At 36.5% G+C, this 24324-nt stretch overlaps 1 protein-coding gene across 2 annotated transcripts in view; it reads left to right on the forward strand.

Annotated features, from left to right (window-relative positions):
- Positions 1-1099: 1099 nt before the first annotated feature.
- Positions 1100-24324, forward strand: part of LOC115918699 (protein dispatched homolog 3-like) — a 31746-nt gene continuing 8521 nt past the window's right edge. Inside the window, exons 1-10 of one of the 2 annotated variants that reach the window (XM_030987202.1) lie at positions 1100-2868; positions 6922-7062; positions 9066-9172; positions 9676-9947; positions 11897-12057; positions 15779-15906; positions 17904-18118; positions 18830-19000; positions 19476-19943; positions 20743-20973. In XM_030987202.1, the coding sequence (XP_030843062.1) occupies positions 1702-2868; positions 6922-7062; positions 9066-9172; positions 9676-9947; positions 11897-12057; positions 15779-15906; positions 17904-18118; positions 18830-19000; positions 19476-19943; positions 20743-20973 (3061 nt within the window). In that variant the 5' untranslated portion in view covers positions 1100-1701. The remainder of the gene's footprint in view (positions 2869-6921; positions 7063-9065; positions 9173-9675; positions 9948-11896; positions 12058-15778; positions 15907-17903; positions 18119-18829; positions 19001-19475; positions 19944-20742; positions 20974-24324) is intronic. The other variant, XM_030987203.1, reaches the window with a different exon arrangement.

Raw genomic sequence — 24324 nt, forward strand, 5'->3', positions numbered from 1 at the left:
ATTTCATTTCATTTAGTGGATTCTAAAGCGATATTTTACAGTTTAGCTAGCTGAGACTCTGTCATTTACTTTATGCAAATAAGGCTTCAAGGATGAACGCTAGCCCAGCTCCTAAATTCATGTGACATACATTGCGATATTTCAGCTGAAAACGTTTATACTCACAAAACACGCCAAAAAATCACACTCCGGTTTGGAATGTTTCGGGCTTGGTATTTTTGCTGGTAAAGCGTAGTTGCCTTGGAAACATCACTGAAACATGACGGTTTGGCATTGTGGGGCGTGTTTGGATGGAAGTGTAAATGGCCCTAATGTCTAAATCAATATAGCTCTTTGCATTAGGCCTTCAGTACATATATATTGGCATAGTGTGAATCCAGACAGGGAAAGGGCACTATAGCTACATGTACATGATGCAGATCTTGCTTGGTATCTGATGAAATGTTAACTAACAAGCCTATTGTTTAGAGGGAAGATTCAAGAGGCAGTTGTTTCATCTTATTTATTTCCCCTTCCCCATTTCCCTCTTCCTCTCATTTTCCTTATTTTCTCTTTTCTCTGTATGTTTCTCTCTGTATCTCTCCCTCACTCTCTCCCCCTCCCCCCTCTCTCTCTCTCTCTCTCTCTCTCTCTCTCGTTCCTTTGCCATTTAATTCCATGGGCATGTTCTCCCACTGTAAATATAGCTACACCACAGATTGTAGGCCTGCATTACATATATAACCACACTATTTGCTTCAGGTGCATCTGGAGATTTCTATTAAACAGCTTGTAATGTTTGTCTTGTGTTATTTACATATTTACAACTCAACCAGATATGTCCAACATTTTACAATATTTGAGTAACTGAAGGGGATTTTTGCAATTTTTGGGTGTACCATACAGTATGTCCATAAAAATATTGGCATTTCAATATTATCTTTCTTATTTGGAAACAAATTTGTATGTAATTCATGTTCAGCGTATCATCTGCCAAAGGAGATGAACTTGTAGACATGTTCATACATGTAGGGTTAACACTCTTCTGTCTTTCAGCAGATGATGTTTCACAAATCTCTGTGACTCGCATGTTGTTTTATTTTCTTTTAAAGGTAAAGAAGACCAGCAGCATGGATGCTTAAAACAGTCGTCTATTTGTCTGAGAAGAGGTGCTGATGCTGAAGTACATGTAAAGACCAATCACACTTTGATGATGATCATACTGTATCAAGTCTAAGACAGCGGAAGGGCAGATGTTGCATCTTCTCCAGAGAATCAAGGAACCTGATTTTTCTGTCGCTGATACCACTCCAAAGCCAGTGTTCACTGCAGTATTGCAGCAAATAGTAATGCAACAAGAAAGAACCATGAACAGCAGTTGTACAGTTCAATACTGGTAGATCTTTTCTTTTGTAAGAATTTACCTATACTGCTGGACAGGATTTTTTTAATTTAACCTTCTGTTACTTTGAATGTTAGTTACTTCCAGATTTGTAGAATCAGTATTGATGCACCAAATAACAATCAAGTCTTTCCCTTTTTGCGCTTGTTAATACATGATTATTTGATGTCCTGGGAAAATGTTAGGATACAGGATGTGTTAGAGCTGTAGATGTCTTGAGGGAGAAAAGAGGGCATCTTGTCCTCAGGGCAGTGCAGTAGTTGAGCACCAGTCTTCCTTGAGAATAACCAATGCAAGTCTGAGACACAATAGAAGTCAAAATGGTTGGTCAACTGAGATTCAAGCCGCACATTGACCATTGGGAAGGAGATGATGAAGTAACATTTTATGCTGCTAATGTCCAAAGACCTTGTGATTTGAGTGACCTAGCAGTCGCTTCCTCCTCCTCGTCATCCTCCTCAAACTCTAGTTCTTCAGATCTCTCTGGAAGTGGAGATGGCTTGCAGAACAGCAATGCCGCCAATGAGGTGTTGGATGCTCTACGCTCCAGGTCAGATTCGTGTACTTTCTCTGAGAGTAAAGATGTGAAGGTGCACCCCTTCATGCTGAGGATAGGCAAGATCATCTCCAACGTACCCTTCAGTGTGGGTACTCTTGTCACTGTAAGTGCAGTATCTTTTCTCTTAGGGACACTGGCTGTTATGGTTGTCAAACCCTCGCCTCAATGGGACAAGTCACTCAACGCATTTCAGATTCCTAATCATTTGTCCACTCTCAAACGTGAGATGCTCGAATTAGCTCAGAAGGATAACCACGTTCCGAAGAGACCTAGGCGAAGCACGTTTGAGCCTCCGGCTAGATTAGGTGAATTGGACTTGAAAGATTCTACCATCAAGGAATATGAAATCGATTTCAAGCACATGAGCAATGTCCACAAGAGACATATCAAGACAAAGCTGAGCTATCGCAAAGAGGCAGGGGTCGACCTTCCAGAGAATTCATTCAATCCCATCCATTCTGATCATCTCTTGAATATCAACAAGAAATTAGTGCATCGCAATCAACAACTCATCAAAGACAATAACCAACTCGTGCAAAAGGATAAAAAACTTCAAGTTCACAGTGCCAACCAAAACACAAACAGCGCAAATAAACGTAGCTCAAGTGTAAGCAACTCCAGCACAGTGAAAGAAGACACACAGGGGCACAGCATCAAGAGGCGTTCTGCAGGACTCGTGCCCCAGGCCCACTCCTGGCGTCTGCAGCTGGTCTACATGGCAAAGGGGGAGGACGAGAACATCTTCACACCTGAGCGACTTCAGACGATCCATGACATTGAGATGGACATCATGAAGCAGCCAGGCTTTACACGATTCTGTTCCCGGTCTTCCCATTCTATTGATGATCCAGCATTAGCCAGGTTTGGCCACTGTCTACCTCCAAACTCTCTCATGACGTACTTCTTCCCCACTCAAGTTGGTGACATGGTGAGTGTTTGATATAATAAAATAGTTTAGAAATTTAAAGTTTTATAATCTATACCGAAGTCAACAAAAAAAAAAAACAATACCTCTGCTCACTCTTGTACATTGTTGTATTTATCGAAACAGGACTAATGAATGATAATATCTCACCTTGAAGGGAAAGACTTCGAAACATGGTAATCAAATGCACCATTGGGTATTTAACCTTGATGAATATACAACCACATGAAGCTACATTGTAATTCAATATACAGCTCCAAGGCTGTTGATTAGATTCAAGAGATTCAAGATTCCTTTCTTTCTTTCCACTGACATGAAAACAATACATTCACGAACAGTAACAACTAAGGCTGTGCACAACAGTTTAATGAGGTACCCGAGTACACTCCCAGGCTTACAAGCGAATACTCGAATATTTGTACGCCATGTTTTTTTATAATTTTTTTTGATTTTTTTTAAATTTTTTATTATTATTATTTTTTATTTTTTTTGGTTGCCACTACCATACCACTGGAGCAGTATCTCAGCTCTGTCGCTGAAAATGCATGCAATTTTACCTCGAGTTGCAGTTGAAGGCGCCGATTTAATAATACTAATAACAGTAAACAATGCTGTTTTAAAAACCAAAGATGGCAGAATAATCCATTTTCCTCCAAGTCCAAACAGAAATCAGGACATTTGGTCCCAGTTTTAAGGTGCTTGAGTTGGGAAACATTTTTACCGACAACACCGTGCCAGCGGCCGCCGCTCTCCCTGGCACGGGTAAGCGTCGGCCTGGATTTTTTTTTTTGCGGCCGAATATTTGAGTACCGGTAAGAGAAATCGTACTTGAGTAGTTGTCAACAGTGCGGGCACTCGAGCATTTGACGACTCGTCGCAGCCCTAGTAACAAGAAGTTCATCGTCAACAAGAATAAATTGATGAACAGTAACAAGAAAGTTATAAAGACATTGAAAATGTGAAAAAGAGGGGGTCTGTAAAAACGCACATCTAGTTAAACACAGATCACCTTTACAACAACAACAACAAAAAAGATTTAAAAAGAAGTAATAGAAATAACGGGAATGGGAAATGTGAATAAATGTACAATACAGGGGGGGGGGGGGCTAACAATACTAATCTATTTACCTTTACTGAATATAAATAAATATAAGATCTATCACTAAATTATAGAATAGGGTAGATTTTAAAAAAGGAGCAGAATGATGATAAGTGAATAGTAAAGAATAGGGGAAGGTGAATAAATGTACAATACAGGGGGGGGGGGGACAAACAAAGCTAAACCAGTTACCTACAATACTGAATGTAAATAAATGTCAGATCTATCACTTATTTTAAAAGGTGGCTATTATGAGTTAGAATGGCAAAAGGTGGCTATTATGAGTAAGAATGGCAATTAAACACTCTGTATCGTGAACTGAACGCGTGTTCACAGAGGAAAAAAAATATACCTTAAACATCTACATTATGTACATGTATGCAGGAAATGTCAGCCTGAGCATGTTAATACAAAGGATAATTTGATGATAACTATAAAATACGTACTACAGCAAATTAAATCACATTTCACTGTAGGTGTATAGCAGACGAAACGTCAGCTTAAAGACTGCCTGATACCCACTCAAAGTCAACTACCTCTAGGACAACTACCCCCTAGGGCAACCACCCTCTAGGACAGCTACCCCCCCCCCCCCCCCCCCCCCGGACAACTATCCCCCAGACAACTACCCCCCAGACAACTACCCCCTAGGACAACTACCTGCTGGACAGCTACCCCCAGACAACTACCCCCTACAACAACCATCGTCTAGAAAATATACCCCCCCCCCCCTCGGACAACTATCCTAGGGAGAAGTTGTCTTTGGTTTTAATAAACCATGAAATTCACTCAGCAAATCATGAATGTATCATATCACCCTCAATTTTGTATGCTCCAAAGGATTTACCTCTCACAAATTGGAAAGCTAATTCCTGCGCAACCTAATTTCCATACCCTTTACAAAAGTGAGCAGTGCTCACCCAAGCATGAATTATTTTCAGACTTTTTTGTGTCATATGAAAGTTGAGTTTATGAGCTTTCCATACATATAAAACTTTTCCCCCAAGAAATAGAATATTATATTTTTTATTTGGCAGCCATTTCAAAAGTGTATAGTTTTTTTGGGGACGCACTGTATATCAGGTATGGAGCTAGACAGAGAAGCACCAATGTTAGAAAAATATTTATTAAATGCTTCACAGTTCACACATAAGTTTCTTGTCTTCAAAAAGACCATCCTCCCACACGAGATTTGTAATACTCTGTAGTTTAGGATTGGTTTTTAAGACATTTCAAATAACGTTGTGGAATTGATCAGAAAGGTTGATCATCTAGCATATAAAGTATTGGTGTGTACTGCAAGGTTCTGGAATCATCAAAATGATAAGAAATTTGGCCCAGTCTTGGTAAAGTTACAAGCACTGTACACAGAAAGATGGACTACGCGATATCTATCCAGTCCGGATAGATATAATAATTTACACATAGACTGGGATTGAAAATGATAATAGTCTTTCTTTGCTTGGTGCAGAGCAGAAGTCAGTACATTTCTGTATCTACACTATAGTATACTATAGTATACTTTAACTATACTTTAACTCAGATTCACCAGTTTGCTTTGTATCTACAAAACAAATAATTTTTAAAGATTTATTGACATACGTAAAGACTTAGTAACCCATGGCATTCAAGGTACTCTTTCATATTCTTGCTTACATCTTTGCACCAAGGGCAAGCATCTGTCATAAAATACATTATATATACATGAAGTTATCAAAAGACTTATCAACATCTGTTTCACATAAATCTTATTCCATTCAACAGTTTCTAATTCTCTCTTAAATTGTGCAATATTTCATTGAGTCAATTTCTGTATTAACTTTTTATAGGATGCATTGCAAGAACTCCTTAATGATAAAGATGATCTAGTAAATATAGGGAAATGATCTGACAAATCAGTTACTATTTTACCAGCAGTGGGAATAGGGTGCAAATTGGTAAGAATATTGTCAATTAAGGTTTGTGAGTTTTCTGCTACTCTAGTTGGTTTATTAATCAAAGGAATCAAAGAGAATGTACTTAAAGTATCAACAAAATGATCAACAGAGTTATCGTGATCATGACAAAATAAATTAATATTAAAATCACCAATGATAATTATTTTTCTATATGACATTCAAATATAAATTTACTGACCACAGAAGGATGCACTGCATCTGTATTTTTTGAAAAATACTTTTTCATCCTAAACCTATTCACCAATAATTTACTATAATATTAGATACGTATACCATTTACCTCACCCACCTTGAAAAGTACATTTTTTGTCCATTGACATATCGAAACTCATCAAAATAATATCAATAAATTATGGAAGGTCCTTTTTGCATGGACCAATACAACTGTAGTTGCTGTGGAGCACCACGCAATTCAAATACATGAAATAATAAGTTTTTGTTCATTAAGTCATCAAGACTATTCAACATAATATCAATACATTTGTGAAAGGTCCGGTTTGTCGTAGTGCAGAGGAGCAAGAGGCAATATGTCTGTAACTTTAAAGGCTAAGTCCATTTCAAAAAAAATTTGCTTTTAACAGATGCAGAAAAACAAGAGAAACAGAGCAAACAAAATTTAAGTAAAATCGGATAACTTATAAGGAAGTTATGAATTTTTGAAAAACTATAAAAAACTATAGAACAATAGAAATCACTTCTCAAATTGCCAATTTGGTTATCAGCTTGTGACGTCATTGCCTGACTATTTATCAATTGCTTTATACATTTTTATCCTATTAATTTCCTTTTTTATCCCCCAAACCCCTTTGCAAAGGTTTTATGATTTGTATCATATTGCGTGCATGACATTTCACAAAATCTTTTATGAACTTTGAAGAATTGATACTATTTTCTGAATATTGTATATTTATAATCATTGATTTTTATGTATACAAGTTTCACTGTATAAATGTGAGTGAACACGTCAGTTTGTGTCATGACTTTTATATTGTGTTTCAGATTCGCTATGATGGTATGGGTACTGAGTTAGCAGATATCAATGGTACACTTAAAATGGCGATGAATCATCAGACGTTCTACTGGTTTGTAGATACACACATGAACAGCACTACCCGCAGGTCAAAGTTCATACGAACAGAGGTAGGAAATTTGAAAATTATCATTATTTCCAATTTTGCCTTATTCCCTTCTAATTTATATATATGTATTTATTATTTATTCAAATATATTTGGAGGTGTTATGGTACAGTGGATACATCTCCGGACTGTGGATCACGTGGTTTGCTGTTGAGTCCCGCCGAGTGTGACTATGTAGATTTAATGGTTATTTTGTTACTTTGGATAATAGCAGCATTTTTATAGAATTAATGCATACATGTATACATTCCCCCTTTTTATTTAATCCTGTTGTACTTGACAAAAGGTTAGAGTCTTTATTTTCTCATTCTCTTCTTTCATGCTCCTCTTCTTCATCTTTCAGTTAATGTGTTGTTGTTGTTCATTTGTATTTTTATGGTTTTGTTTTGTTTTATGCCTTCTTTCATAGAATTATGTCTCTCTATTATCAAGTAACCAAATGAAAGAATAAGAATATAAGTGAATGTACTTGCGATCAATCATAAGCCAAACTTGTTCCTCAAAATAGGCTCTACATACATGTATACTTACTCATTTATATAGGGAAGAATGTGGATTTAAATTGCTTTTTGTTATTAGAAGATTTATGTATTAAAATGATTTAATTATATTTGTGCTCCAAATACTTGACTATTAAGCTAATTGTTCAAATTCTTTTGGAAAATAGCCCTACTCAAAATAAAATTGTCTAAAACTAGTCAAAACCTAGTACCACAGAAAAATAATTTGTTGCACTTTTTTTAATTCTGAACTTATTTCCCATCTATCTTTTGTTCCAAATCCTTAGCCTAAAAATGTGTTTATTGTCTATTTAAAAAAAAAAAATCTTTAAGAAAATAATTTTTTTTTTTTTAGTTTTCTAGGAAATACCATAAAAAACATACTTCATACTTTTTGCATGACAAAAATAACCAGGGTAAAACAAAACTCATTGTACAGTTTATGCTCATCAACAGATGGAAAATTGTATTTTATTTCCTCTTTAAAGGTATGTCCCATTTGCAGGCCAAAAAAATGAAAAGGTTAATTTCCAACGGCATTTTAAAGATATTACTAATTTAGAACTTCCCTAAAAAAGGTGGGACTCGAAAATGTCTTCAAGTGGGAAAATAACGACTATTAGTTGTCAAATCGACTTTAGGGCTATAGAGCCAATAAGTAATAGTCTTGATTTTCAGACCATTGTACCGAATGGTCATACGTTTTATGCTGCGCAAAGATTCAATCAGTTAATTTTTGGCCATCACAAGAAGTGGGTTATTGATGTAGACAAATGCTCATGTACCCTTTACAGCTTATTTTATATATGTTATTACCAAAGAAAATAAAAGCCAGTAGGTCACTCAATAGTTTCTGACAGTGAAGTCTAGCAAGTAACGGGTTTCCTTGCATAATTTGAATATTAGGACACTACTAACGTTTAAATTTCACAGATAGGACATACATGACATATTCATAATTCCTGCAAAGTTCTACAGAATTTGAGTTTGGCTGCAAAAGGGACATAGTACCTTTAACTCCTAGTTTTGTATTTTTTGCAATCATGTTAATTATACTAAGTTCTCTCCTTCAAATTGAAGTTGTCAGATCTTTAAATTTGATTATTATGCCTGGAATTTTAAAGAACCTCATTAATGAAATATATGTTCTAAAATTAAGCGAAATTGACAGTTCTCACATTTGTAATGAGAGGATTTTTATTTCCTCTGAAGTATGCAATTATACATTTAGTCTATTGATCTAAAAACAATTATTTATAATTTCTTCTCACAAATATCGAAGTGCAGATAATGGGTCGAATAACCTTTTATATGCATGTTATTCTTATTGATTTTGAAGTTTTAGATGCATGAGGAAATAATTTATTTGACTTACAAATTTGCTTTTACAACCTCTGTCGGAAATCTACTTTACCTTTGAATTGAGAGAAATATGTACATGTATTTCTCATCTTGTAAAACATTAGAAGTTTTACAAGTATTATTATTTATTTTTATTGTTGGTAGATCTGGTTTGGACGACCTCATGATAATATGACAAGATCGCAAGCGTATGAGGAGTACAAAAAGTTTATCTTTACTTACATCAAACTCCTGGACACAAAGTCTACAGAGTAAGTACTGTTGTTGCTGTTGGTTTGCTTTGTTTTGTAATTGACACAGCATTCCTGTATTCCTATGCAAAGCATGAATGGCCTATCTAATCAGAACATTTAATTGCACAGTTGAGAATTTTGTGGTGAACATGAACTTGTTTTAAATATTGATAGATGTATCCTACAATGTGTGGTACAAAACAAGTTAGAATTTGAAGCATTTCAATTCATGCACACTGATCGATTCTTAACCCAGATATAGTAAGTGTGATCTGGCAGGATTTATTCCATGAAATGTATGCACTGAATGAGGCTGTCAGAATTAAAAGCCTGGGTAATAATTCACATTCGAATGAAATAGAATAGTCTAGGCAAATGTACTATTAATGATTTAGATAAACAATGTTAAAAAAATGATTATGCAAAATGCCTATTAATTGTATTCAATATGGATTAATACTTCAAATGAGATAAATACTAGTGATAGATCTTTGTTCCCTTAAATTATTTCCATTATGCAGCAAAGTAGATGTCCTGTACGGTGGTACAGAGATCTTTGATCAGGAGGTTTCGATGACCATCTACCATGACATCCTCCTCTCCATCCCGACCTTTGTCGCCATCTTTGTTCTCCTATTTGTCTTCACATCCTTCTCTCTCTGGCTGACGATCTGTGGCCTTCTGAGTATCATATACAGCTTCTGTCTGGCCTACTTCTGCTACCATGTCTTCTTTGGTATTGAGGCACTCGGCCTCCTCAACGTTGTCTCTGTCTTTGTGATCATTGGAATAGGTAAGTGGAAGATTGCAATCATCGTGTTTCAACTCACTCAGGACAGGAATTTTTATTGGCTAAGTTGATCCTTTTTTTTTCTTCCCCCTTTTTAGTAGGTCAAACCTTCTTTTCACTCTGTACATTTTCTTCGGTCATGCATTGAAAAATAGATGCACAATGCAACCATGAACACAGAAAGCACCCTTTTATTCTAGTCATCATATTTTCTGCCATTATTTCAAGGACAATCCTGTACACTTAGGTAACATGAGATTTATGTCTTGCCCTAATGAATTTTAATGGAACAGAAAAATGTTGTTTTATTGTTTCTTTAATGATATAAATGTCCTTGCATTGGTTGATATTATACAAATAAGTGGGTCTGTAGGAAATGTGAGCACAAAGTAACTTTGAGCATGCACACAATTCCACCGACCCACAAATTCAAACTGGGTATCATCTGTTTCATAGAATGGACTTGATTTTTGTCTCGCCTGCGTAGCAAAAAGCGAGACATAGGCGCCGCTTTTCCGGTGACGGCGACGGTGTTTCTTTTTATTAACTGATTTAATCCTTATAAATGCCTGATCTGCAAGACTACGCAAAAAGTAGTTTCAATTTTGATTATTTCAATTTATAAAACGACATTTCTATTCCTTAAACATTTTAAACGACTGATGTGAAAGACTAGTCGATGCACCCTTTCGAGAAAAGACCCCCCTCTTTTCTCGAAACGGTGTGCTAAGACGGTCCTCCGTTCTCAACGCACCCTTTCGAAAAATGCGGGGGGCCTTTTATCGAATGGGTGCGTTGAACTCACCACACCGCACCGCACCCTTTCGATGTAAGCTGGCTGTACAAGGACCAAAGCTACTGATTATGGCTTTAAGTAAAGTTCTAAACAGTTGGCTTGTCCATGCGGAGATATGAGGCTTTTCATAATATATCCTTTGCCTCCTCTTTGCCCTTTGCTAATGCTATGAATCTCTAGTTACTTGTCTTTCTGTTATTTGATACAATTTACTGGTATGTCATTGTATATAATTGATGTCCGGGCGCTTATTTGAACTCGCATAAACTGTATCATGATTGTGAGCTTATATTGCCATAATGAAATCAAAATTCAAGGGAATTGTCATGGTATAGCGGTTCATTCACTCGACTTTCAACTCAAGGGTTGAGGGTTTGGATCTCAGCCTGTCACTCACATCTTTTAGCAAGACCTTAATCAACATCTCCCACTCTCCTCCCAGGTGTTAAATTGCTACCTGGCAGGATAATTCCTTGAAATGCTCTGCGCAATGATTACGGCTACCATAGCTAAATCCAGGGTAATAATATCGGAACTTCCTTGGAAGCACGTAGGGACGTTATCATAATGTAATATGCGCTATACAAGACATTTTTTAATTATTGTTATTCTTAGAAATTAAAATATTGTTTAACTTCTGCTGAATGTTCATTATTTTATCAAAATGTCAATGTCTTTACCAGTGTTTTAACTCAAACAACAAAATTGATTTTATTTTTGCTTTGGTCATGCACTTGATTATTTACGCAGTGTGTTTATGCTGGGTTCTCAAGTACATGAAGTGAGTTTGGTGCATGGAAGATTGAATAATGCTAAAATCTAATTCTGAGGAAAATTGTGCTATCCTCCCTCTTTTGAAACTATACAAATATGTTCCCATTACTGATACTATATTTGTATTATTATAAAATGATAGTGATTGTCATGTTTTTGAAAAATAACCAGAGAATGATGAGTTTGTTGGAGAAAAGAAGCTGAGGACAAAATGAGTAAATCTGAGGTTAAGATTAGGTAACTCAAGCTCCCCTAAGAAGAATACTATTTCATTCGCAGATGAGGCTTCCCTGTTTGAACTCAAAACAAATCATATAAAATCAAATTAAATCATATCATAATTACTGCATTTTTGGTATCATCCTATTCCATTCTCTTTCAGGTGTAGATGATGTGTTTGTATTTGTCAACACATTTCGTCAAGCTGACTCCATCAAAGATCCTGCCCTCAGAATGGCTCATACCATTACTACAGCGGGGGGTGCCACTTTTTTTACCTCCATCACAACAGCAGGGGCATTTGGAGCCAACATGGCCTCACAGGTATGTGTGCTGCTGTACTGGTTTTTGCATGTTTTTTTCTTTCTATCTTTCTCTCTCTTTGTCTCTGTCTCTCTATCTCTCTCTCTATATATATATATATCCACCTATCTGCTTTTTATCCCCTCGCCGACGAAGTCGGAGGGGATATGGCACTGGTTTTTTTTAAAACTATGACCAAATAGCTAAATGGCCCTTTGAGAGCCTGAAACTTTTCAAAGATAAAGAATTAGAAATCAATTACAATTTTTGTTGTAGCATGGACCTAGATTGACCTCCCATAGCTTAATGAACAATTTTCAACATTGCTTTATGTGCATGAGGTATCCCTGAACAGCCAATTGTTTACGGAATTTTGTAACAAAATTGACATACCTTTTTGGTTGAAGCCGAAAAAAATATATACCCACAAACAATATGTTTTTTTTCTATTGATGATTAATGAGCATGGGTGGATCTTAAAGAAAGTTAACAGTAATCTGAATTAACTCCTGTATTTTGATGGAACAGTGCAATTGAAAATGGTGTTTCGGACGTTACATTTTCCGTAAACAATGTAGACCCTCATTTAACCCACTAAGAACAATAAATTAATGAGATTGTTTATGGTTTGAATATGCTTATTAGTTACTCCAAGTCATTAAATTAAAATAAAATATAACTTAATTGTAGTAGCGCTTATATTAGAAATATACTCAAAATTTTAAAAAGTTGTCTCATTTTCCCGCCGTAAACAATTTTTTAACGTCCGAAACAACTTTCAATTTGAAGTAGCAGAAAATATATGAACTGCAGGACCTATCTTTCGAAACATTTTGTTAACATTTCATGGCGGCTACCCACCAAAAAAAAGAAATTTGCAATACATCATTACAATACTATTTTATAGTTAAAACCAATTTTCCGTTAACAGTTTTAACGTCCGAAACAAATGTAACGTCCGAAACAAAAAATACCAAATAAATGATGATAATCCATATTTGAGGGTATCTGGAGTGAATAAATCATTATGAAATAAGTTATTATAAGTCTTAACACAAGTCAAAACACAAATCAGGTCTTTCAAATCCAATAATTTTGTGTAAGCTCAAAAAGGGTGTTTCGGACGTTACACTATTTGATTGTTAACACATACAGTAGTTTGCAAATTTCAACTAATTTTTGATCATATGTGCAAGTTACCATTTCACAATGCACACTCCTGTTAAAAACACTTTTTTGATAATTTCATTTAGATCTAAATATAAAAATATGAAGAAATATGATGCAAAAAATCAAATTTTACGTAAAATATCTGAATTTTCTGCAAAATTGACTTATAAAACATAAAATATTGAAGCCACACATTGTGATGCAAGGCATGGCTGGCTGCTTTAGTATATCTGTAATTTATCAGAAAAAATCTCAATAAAAGGGACTCATAAAAAATATTCAGCCATTTTAACAGCACTTTCTGGTATGCTGTTGGCATGTTTCGGATGTTACATTCAACTGTTAACAGACATTTTCATACTTTAACTAGTTAAAATGAGGGGCAAAGATAGATGTGAGAAAAGCAAATTTCAATTTTTCAACCTCTCCTCTTGCTATTTACATTGCTGTGTGTTTGCAAATCATCAGGTTTTCATTTTTACAGAGGTTGTTCCAAATTACGTCATATAACCAAAGATTGGATGGTCATTGGATGGTAGGTTACAAAAGCTCAAAATCACCCACTTAAGCATTACCCAGTGTACATGTACATGATACGGGTATGATACAGGTATATAAAGTTGATAAAATCAAGCAAATTAAAATGTTCTTCTAAAAATTTATGGGAAATATGGATTTTCATTTGAAAATACCTTTTAAAAGGGGCACTCAGTACACGTAACTAATCTGTGTAGAAGGTACATACATGTACCGGTATAAAAGAAAAAGATTACCATCAATACCCTATTTAATGATCCTAAACATACATGTAGTATCTTCCTCAAATGTTTGCATACAAACAAAATGTATAAGCTAGTGTGAAATATAAATGGGCTGTCCGTTTGATTTGGGTTTTTTTTTTCCTCTACGAAATGTCAAAGGTGGGGGTGCGGCACTGCGGCCTTATCGCCGACAAATACGGTACATGTTTAACCTACACTGTATATTGTTTGTCACCTGTGATATCAGCACAGCAAGAGTTAAGATCTACATGTATCAACCAATCAACCAACAAACCAATCAATCCATCTATTCATCAATCGGTCATCAAGTAAATAAATAAATAAATACTTATTTAAGAGCATTAAAAAATGTTGTCGTTTGAAACAGCCTCCTACTACAAATAGTGGTAAAGGATGATTGTTACTCAGGGGCGGATCCAGATTTTCTTCCCGGGGGGGGGGGGGGGGGGGGACATATATATATTTATTATTTTTGGGTCCCAAAAAAAATCACGACTCAGCCAGCCGCTGAAAGGGGGGGGGGGGCCCGGGGGTGCACGTGCCTCCTGTGTCCCCCCTGGATCCATCCCTGGTTACTTCAGTAGTATTATACCCTAAAACATACAAAAATTAAAAATACATCTAAAATGTCTCATTCTCGAGATGTACATAAATTAGGATTTACTTATTTCTTTTTACTTACATGACTGAGGGTACTTTTTTATAGTTTAAATTTTTTTCTTCTTCAATGTTTTGCTTACATATGTATGTGTTAGTGATATTATTGAATGACTAACTATATAGTTGAAGGCAAAGAACATAAGCAAGCTGATTGAACATCTATATTGTAGAGTTTGTAGAAATTGATGATCTCATTGAAATGTTAACATTGTGAAACATCCGAAACAAACCATAGCATACATTTCACACTGTTGTTCATAACATGCAATAAAGAGTATGTTTCTAAGTGAATTTTCTAAGGAGTTTTGATGACTACAATTGCTATTAGCTTCATATTTCACTCTGTTAGATCACATAAGCAATTTCAACTACCGGTACACGTTCTTGGAATGAATAATATACCTTACATAAATCTGATTGACAGATTTTAACGAAATTTGATATGAAATTTGATAGGAAGGTACATGATATCAAAATACAGGCCGAGTTCGATTTTGGAGTATGTAGGTCAAAGGTCAAAGGTCATAGCTCATTAAATATGCGAATCTGGTTTCCATTCGATAACTTGAGTAATGTTTGACAAATTTTAATGAAATTTGATAGGAAGGTACATGGTATCAAAACACAGCCTAAGTTCAATTTCCGAGTATGTAGATCAAAGGTCATAGCTCATGAAATATGCGAATCTGGTGTCCATTCGATAACTTGAGTAATGTTTGACAAATTTTAATGAAATTTAATATGAAGGTACATGGTATCAAAATACATGTACGGCCTAAGTTCGATTTCTGAGTATGTAGGTCAAAGGTGAAATGTCATAGCTCATTAAATATGCAAAAACACCTAATTATATACATGTATGTGAAAATGTGGTTAACTTTCTTGCCTAGTAATATAATAGGTATAGTCCAATGGAGGTTACTTGTTCATGGAGGTAACTTGTTCAGACGTATATAGGCCATTTGTACCCTGCGAGGGGATGCTACGCTTTGCGTTGACTTGTTAGATTTATTCTATGAAATTCTACTCTTGAAACTATGGAAATTTACTTCATCTGTGAACCAAACACCTGGTTCAATGCATCTGCGTAAACATGTATTGCCAATTTGTCTTTGTTCTATTCTTTACAGATTCCAGCCATTTATGACTTTGGTTTATTCATGATGCTTCTTGTAGTCTTCTGTTGGTTAATGGTGGTTATGATAATGCCGTCAGCTCTTAACATCTGGTCCCATGCTCTCAACTGTGAACTTTCTTTGTAAGTACTGGGTAATGTAATCTTTCAAACTAATTGCCTCCTTGCTCAGTTTGTATTAGCAATCCCTACACAATTATGTTTGTGTGCACCCCACTGTTAGTTACGAAGACCCCAACACCATCAAATATTTTTTTCTTTCTTACAAAAAAATTGTCTAACTGTTCTTTTTATTCGTTCATGCATTTGCCAACTTCTATCAAGATCAGTAATACAGGAAGGCTGGTGGAAAGCCAGTTCTATCAAGATCAGTCAAACAGGAAGGCTGATGGAAAGCCAGTTCTTTTAACCCTTCTATCAAGATCAGTCAAACAGGAAGGCTGGTGGAAAGCCAGTTCTTTTAACCCTTCTATCAAGATCAGTCAAACAGGAAGGCTGATGGAAAGCCAGTTCTATCAAGATCAGTCAAACAGGAAGGCTGATGGAAAGCCAGTTCTACCAAGATCAGTCATACAGGAAGGATGGTGGAAAGCCAGTTCTTTTAACCCTTCTATCAAGATCAGTCAAACAGGAAGCCTGGTGGAAAGCCAGTTCTTTTAAAGGCCCACTGCACTACTGGTAGCTACTTGCGCCCTCTATATAACAAACAATGCATAATCGGTGACCATTGGTCCCCCATGATCCTCTTTTTCTTATGTAAACTGAGAGCTGAGTTGATGAGATAACCACCTGTCCAGTGACCTTGCACAGCGGTCTAATCCCTCCTGTAAACTACGGCAGATAAGCTTTAACCCTTCTATCAAGATCAGTCAAACAGGAAGGCTGGTGGAAAGCCAGTTCTTTTAACCCTTCTATCAAGATCAGTCAAACAGGAAGGCTGGTGGAAAGCCAGTTCTTTTAACCCTTCTATCAAGATCAGTCATACAGGAAGGCTGGTGGAAAGCCATTTCTTTTAACCCTTCTATCAAGATAAGTCAAACAGGAAGGCTGGTGGAAAGCCAGTTCTTTTAACCCTTCTATCAAGATCAGTCAAACAGGAAAGCTGATGGAAAGCCAGTTCTATCAAGATCAGTCAAACAGGAAGGCTGATGGAAAGCCAGTTCTATCAAGATCAGTCAAACAGGAAGGCTGATGGAAAGCCAGTTCTTTCAAGATCAGTCATACAGGAAGGCTGGTGGAAAGCCAGTTATATCAAGATCAGTCATACAGAAAGGCTGGTGGAAAGCCAGTTCTTTTAACCCTTCTATCAAGATCAGTCAAACAGGAAGGCTGGTGGAAAGCCAGTTCTTTTAACCCTTCTATCAAGATCAGTCAAACAAGAAGGCTGGTGGAAAGCCAGTTCTTTTAACCCTTCTATCAAGATCAGTCATACAGGAAGGCTGGTGGAAAGCCAGTTCTTTTAACCCTTCTATCAAGATAAGTCAAACAGGAAGGCTGGTGGAAAGCCAGTTCTTTTAACCCTTCTATCAAGATAAGTCAAACAGGAAGGCTGATGGAAAGCCAGTTCTATCAAGATCAGTCAAACAGGAAGGCTGATGGAAAGCCAGTTCTATCAAGATCAGTCATACAGGAAGGCTGGTGGAAAGCCAGTTCTTTTAACCCTTCTATCAAGATCAGTCAAACAGGAAGGCTGGTGGAAAGCCAGTTCTTTTAACCCTTCTATCAAGATCAGTCAAACAGGAAGGCTGATGGAAAGCCAGTTCTATCAAGATCAGTCAAACAGGAAGGCTGATGGAAAGCCAGTTCTATCAAGATCAGTCAAACAGGAAGGCTGATGGAAAGCCAGTTCTTTCAAGATCAGTCATACAGGAAGGCTGGTGGAAAGCCAGTTCTTTCAAGATCAGTCATACAGAAAGGCTGGTGGAAAGCCAGTTCTTTTAACCCTTCAAATCCATTGGGAGCCTGGTGGATATCTGGAGACTGGTCCTTGGTCTGAGTAGGAGTTTGACTTGTTGAACGGTATTAAAGCCCATCCTTATGAAACATAGTGACAGGAAGAATAGCTTGCTCCTGATATGTCTATTATAAAAAGCATGAATATTTTCCTACTTTGTGTACAGAATGCAGAAATTCAAGAACAGGAAGTCAGGCAGCCCAAGCCGTCATCACGATACCAGCCTCTATCGAGTCCTGGCCCAGTATGAGAACCAGAGTGAGACCAGGCTACCAGCCCTGGAACCATGTCGTCAAGGAGTTAACGAGGTCCCAGAAAACCATGTCCTCGATGATAGCGATATACCTTTGTTAGACCTTGAGGATGAACCTGCAGAACATGGTGAGCATCTTTGTCTAGTTTGTCCCTCTGATAGGACTGAAATATGTAGGGCCTATTCCTCATATATCAGTGATGTACACATACCAGATCTTGCATGATCTGTCATCTGGGATTAATTCACTTGTTAATACCATGTAAACATTGCTGGGTTATATGAAAGAGAAAGTACTTTTTAGGCAAGTTGATTGTATCGATTAATACATGCATGTATTACTTAAGACGTTAAGAGACTATGATCTATTTTGTATCGCCAAAACGGGACCGAAGCCCCCACAATTGCATGTTACCTCAATCTTGAGTTAGAAGATCATGATGGAAAAGTGTGAGTGGTGTTGAAGATCGGGTCTCCTTGTTGCCATCACTATAATGATGATGATGATGATGGTGATAGTGATGATAGTGGTAAGGATGATGATGGTGGTGGTAGTAATAATAATGATGATGATGATGGTGATAGTGATGATAGTGGTAAGGATGATGATGGTGGTGGTAGTAATAATGATGATGATGATGGTGATAGTGATGATAGTGGTAAGGATGATGATGGTGGTGGTAGTAATAATGATGATGATGATGGTGATAGTGATGATAGTGGTAAGGATGATGATGGTGGTGGTAGTAATAATGATGATCATCATGAGGATGGTCATGAAGATGATGATTTACTGTGATATTGATCTTTTAAAATCTTTGCTTTGCTCCTTGGATCAGGCCTGTTGACCGATGATGAAGATGACATTCCTCTGCTGGAGATAACGTCCATCCCTGCTCTAGTACCCCCTAGAGACACCAAAGAATCAGCTAGTTTGACTGCTGCTCTTCAGAAGATGCTTCATACATTCATAGCCAAACCTGTTATGAAAGCTAGATGGGTTTTTATTGGTAAGGTCTTTAGGTTGGTGGATTCAGTTTCTGGGAAGCAAAAATTATTAGCATCGATCGATCTTGTTTCAAACTGATATGGAATTGTAATGGATAGACTGTCTCAATCACGACATCATTGTACCTTTCATTATGTGGTCAATTATGCAAAAATGTGGGTATTTAGTTAAATACATATAAAGACCCTTTAAACATAAACCTAATCAAATCTTTGGATGTTTCTCCTCAGAACTTTTATACAATCCATTCACTTCAATATTTCATAAAACATCGCAATGTAGGTAGATCCCCCTATGCATAATGTTCATCAATATGTCATACAAGTTCCAGACAAGCTTTGTGGTCATTCTTTCCAATTTTTAAAGGGACTTTCCTTGGATTATGTGGGGGGGGGGGAAGTATTTGTATATTGTTATATTTCGATGTACACATTCTGACATATCTTTCACTAACGTTATCTTGTTAATTTTCACAGGGATATTCTGCATCATATTTTGTGTCACCATCGTCCTTGTATCCCGCATCAAGCCCGCGAGTCGTCCTCCAGCGCTCTACCAACCCAACACCAACCTCCAACGACTTCTTGATCTCGCCTACAACTTCAGCGGCAAGGACATCCGCTGTACCGACTGCTCAGGCTTCGACCAGGGGGATTTGCACCCTGTTATACCAATCCCCAATGTGCCGGTGGAAGTCCCGGGGATGCTGAGTCCAAATCCAGTCTTGCCCACCCATCGGCCAGAGACCACCCTTTGGCCTCCATCAGAGCCCCCAATGATACCGACGGATGCTGGGGGTGGTGGTGATGGAGGAGTAGGAGGAGATGGGGATGGGGGTGGAGGTGGAGGAGGTACTGTCGTCACCATTCTGGGACCCCCAGGGCACCAGACTCCTCTTACTACTACCAGTTATTCTGGGAACTCTCCTACTCCACCACCTAAAAGTAAGTTCTAAAATATCATACTCCTGTTACATTCCTAACAAATCTTGTTTTCTGTTGTGAAATACCCTAATGTTCTTCCACTAATATAATATAGCATTGATTTGTCAATTTTCAATTTTAACAGCTAGCTTATGACAACAAATTTGTATGTATTACATGTGCCTAATATCTGTGTTACCTAAAGCTGTGAATGCACTAAACAAGAAGATTGCAAGAGTGTTTTTTTTTAAAGAGAAAGGCCTGGAATTTTAAACTAAACATATTTTTTACAATTTTGTTCATCATTTCTGCTTTGTCAATCTGGATTGTGAGTTAATGGAAACTAATATGTTACTAAACCGTATTAATCTTAATTTCTGGTAATTCACAAAATTCTCATGAAATCAGACAAAACCTTTGGAATTTCTTTTTTCCTTCAAAATGATGATTTCTGTAGTTACTTGGAGAAAAAACATTTTATGAGGGATGAAGCTCAACTTTTCTACAAAGAGAAAAAACAATCTGTGTTTCGAAGCAATTACAGGGCTGGATGCTTTCTAGACATTTTGAAATATGTAGGATCAATAAAGCTGCAGTCAGATACGACCTGGTAAATCATGGCTTTTTGTTGGTCTGTACTGATGATGTAATACGCTTCACATTTCTGTATCTTATAACTCAAGAGCTCAGTGAATATGTGCAAGACCTTTGTTGTGCACCATTCATTTCAATACACGTAAAGAAAAAGGCTGTGGTTTACTGATCACATCTGAACACATCTGTATTCTAGTTCAATTTTTTGTTTGTGTGTGGCTCTCAGGACAGACATGCAAGGATGTTGACTTGGTTTGCAAGTATGGCTCCGTTTGCCAGGAGTCTAATGAATCACAAGGTAGACCTCGCTGCATCTGTAAGACAGATTGCAACCAGTTGAAGATCGATCCTGTTTGCGGGTCGGACAGGGAGACGTATGCCAGCGAATGTCAGATGCGCTCTTATGGGTGCATGGATAAGCGTAAAGTGACCGTTGTCAAGAAGGGAGTCTGTGATGGTTTGTAATTGTAGGGTATTCAACGCATAGAAAACTTGCAACCAAAATTGTGTTCGAAGGAGAGTCTTGTAGTCTTTGGCGAAACTATAGTTTAGAGGCTAGGCACCTTGCTTCAATGTTAATATGGGCATTTGCTCACAGCACATTGATGCATCACAGTTTTAAAACAGTATAGTCTCACAAGATTTCTGTTAGTGTTCTACAATGGCATTACCTACCATTGCCCAAAAAACTAAAACACTTTGTTTCTTTGTCTTATGAAAGAGGAAAGCTGCAGAGACAATCATGCCATTTCTGTAAAAATGTATATTCTGTTGAGAGTCAGAAGGGTGTTACATCTAAAGTTAAATACTTCACCACACAGTTATTGCCTTTCTAGTTTTTCAAAAGATAATACAATTGCAAGATACGGTTATTGAAATGTTATTTTGGTTGCCTGTTTTCTTTGTGTGTTTTGGGTCATTTTTGGTTATGGGCATTAGCATGTTTATTGTATGTTTCACTCATCTGTAATCATAAGTCATTAATCTTGTCCATAATACATTTTTCTATGGCTTTGTGTTATATGTTGTATGTTCTTAAAATGCATGTGTTATATTCCTCAACGATACCCAACCCTGAATGCAGTAGGTACTTGTTTTTGTGTTTGTTTGTTTTATGCCTCTTTATTCATCATTTCATTCTCTTTCTGAGTAAAAATTTTGTAAGCATCAAGGTGTCAACCTGTGGAATAGGAGTCCCAAAATAAACATTTCTTGAGTCTATTTAAAATACATGTTACTCCAAAATCAAATCATATCCAAATAGTTTTTTAAAATGGCTCTGATTCACTAGCATGTTACAACATATTGCTGTAGATGTCAGCCTATAATATACTTGCCTTCAAACTTTATAACTCAGATCTAAATAACTAATATATTACTCATAAGCTATAACCCAAACGGTCAAAGCTAAACATAACAGTGGTTGTAAAGATGTTGCTACAACATTCGTTATATCTTTTGCAAGCTGCCTTGTTTTTTTGTTTTTTTCTCATCCTTGTCGAGATACATAATACATATTAATATGAAATAGCTGTGTTGATGTAATAGCTGTGTTGATGTATAATGGTGTGCATGGAACCAATTCAATGGGCTATAGATATGAATCCAACCATGGGATGCTTTGATATGCCTCAAATATTCTTAGCAGACTATATTGTCTATAATTTCTAGAGATTTCATGCAATAATAAACATCATTGTCATAAAAAGAAACCATGTGTATCCTTCCAAATATTTATCTTTTTCTCATCCTTGTCGAGATACATAATACAAATAAATATGAAATAGCTGTGTTGATGTATAATGGTGTGCATGGAACCAATTCAATGGGCTATAGATATGAATCCAACCATGGGATGCTTTGATATGCCCCAAATATTCTTAGCAGACTATATTGTCTTTAATTTCTAGAGATTTCATGCAATAATAAACATCGTTGTCATAAAAAGAAACCATGTGTATCCTTCCAAATATTTATCTTTGAAGAGTTTTCTGTATATACATGTAATTGTGTTTTTGTTAAGTAGAATATATTTTGTTATGCCTCCGTTACGAAGTAGCCGGAGGCATTATGTTTTCGGGTTATCCATACATCCGTACGTCCCGTTTTTGTGATCGCGTTATCTCAAGAACCGATGGATGGATTGGATTCCTGCAAAACTTAAGTCATGAATGTATCTTGCAGAGCCAATGATCTGATTAGATTTTGGGGTCAAAGGTCACAGGGCTCATTATGTATGCGAAAATAGCTTATGATCACATTATCATTAGAATCGATGGACAGATTACCATCAAACTCAAAACATGTATTTATCTTGCAGAGCCAATGAATTGAGTAGATTTTGGGGTCATGAGGTCAAATGTCATGGGGCTCATGTAGGCGAAAATAGCTTGTGAACGCCTTCTTATTAGAACAGATGAATGGATTACTATCAAACTCGGGACATGTTTGTATCTTGCAGAGACATCAAACTGATTAGACTTTAGGGTCATAAGATCAAAGACCAAAGGGTCATACAGTACATGTATATAAAAAAATAGCTTGTAATAATGATATTCTGTGAACCTGTTAATGGATTACAATCAAACTTGAATTTGAAAAATTGCTCTATGGCAGCCGGAGGCATCATTTTCGACTGCACGCAGTCAAACATCCATCTAGTTTCTTCACTAAATTCTATGTTTGAGTTTGAAACAATGTCCCAACTTTTATCAAGATGTCAGGATTTTCAGTTTCTCATGATGTGATAGACATATTGATTATTTTGCTTAAAGTCAAGAGGGCATATGAGAGCATTACCTCATGGTCATAATAGGATGAGCCTATAGAAACAACTATGCCTTTCATAGCAGTCAGTATATCTATACAACTTATCATAGAGTTCATCTTGTCTATCTTGCTCTCAGAAGACAGATTGTTATTTTAAATAAGGCAGGAGAATGTAAATATTAAGTCGGCAATTATCATGAGATTTTGAAAAATAATTTAAAAAAAAAAGATTTTATACTAGTGATATTGCGAAGTATTTTTTCACATCATTATCACTATATTTTATTTCACCATATTTCAATCTGTAGGGATGATCAACATTCAGGTTTTACAAAGCATATTATCTGTACTCAAGCTTTAAAGCCTTGTTGCAAAATGTGTGCTTGCTCTTCATTTGTAGCTGATATAAGAATGCATTACAAATCACAAGACTGCTCTCAGCTTTTCCAATTACTGCAATTTTTCACTACCTCCTTGCTAACATTGCCTGACACAATTATGTATTGATTAGCCATTTTACCTTTTTTGCTTTTATTGTGAGTGTAAGCTACAGATTCTGTGCATCTTTTGTATGTTAAAGGTAATACAAAGTTTTGGGAAATTTTGAAACTGGGTGGATATGATTCTATACCATTTTGATATATTTAGATGCCCCTGTGGATGTATTATAAGCACTAGAAAAATTAGCCCCTAAAACACTTCTGCTTTCGAGAAAAATTGAATATAAAAATTTACCGGTGCTCCCAGTAAATTTTGATAAATTGCAAATAGCGCCTATACGGTCGTACAATGTTAGCTGCGACCATGAAAATTTCAGAATATGTAGTTGTGATATATAATTTCCAAACGGGAAGAGCTAATCGGTCGATTTTAGTCAAGAAACATTGTTTTATAGCTTAATTAATATCTTGACCTTGAGAGGGAGCTATACAACATAAAGAGTTTATTATTTACAATTTCAAAACTTTAGACTCGTTTTCAACCGCACCAACAATCACTTAATATTGTAGAATCGCATTTGCTTCCATTATGTTTATTT

Source organism: Strongylocentrotus purpuratus, unplaced genomic scaffold (genome assembly GCF_000002235.5).
Source record: "Strongylocentrotus purpuratus isolate Spur 01 unplaced genomic scaffold, Spur_5.0 spur5_scaffold_16, whole genome shotgun sequence".
In the NCBI taxonomy this organism is placed as follows: Eukaryota; Metazoa; Echinodermata; class Echinoidea; order Camarodonta; family Strongylocentrotidae; genus Strongylocentrotus; species Strongylocentrotus purpuratus.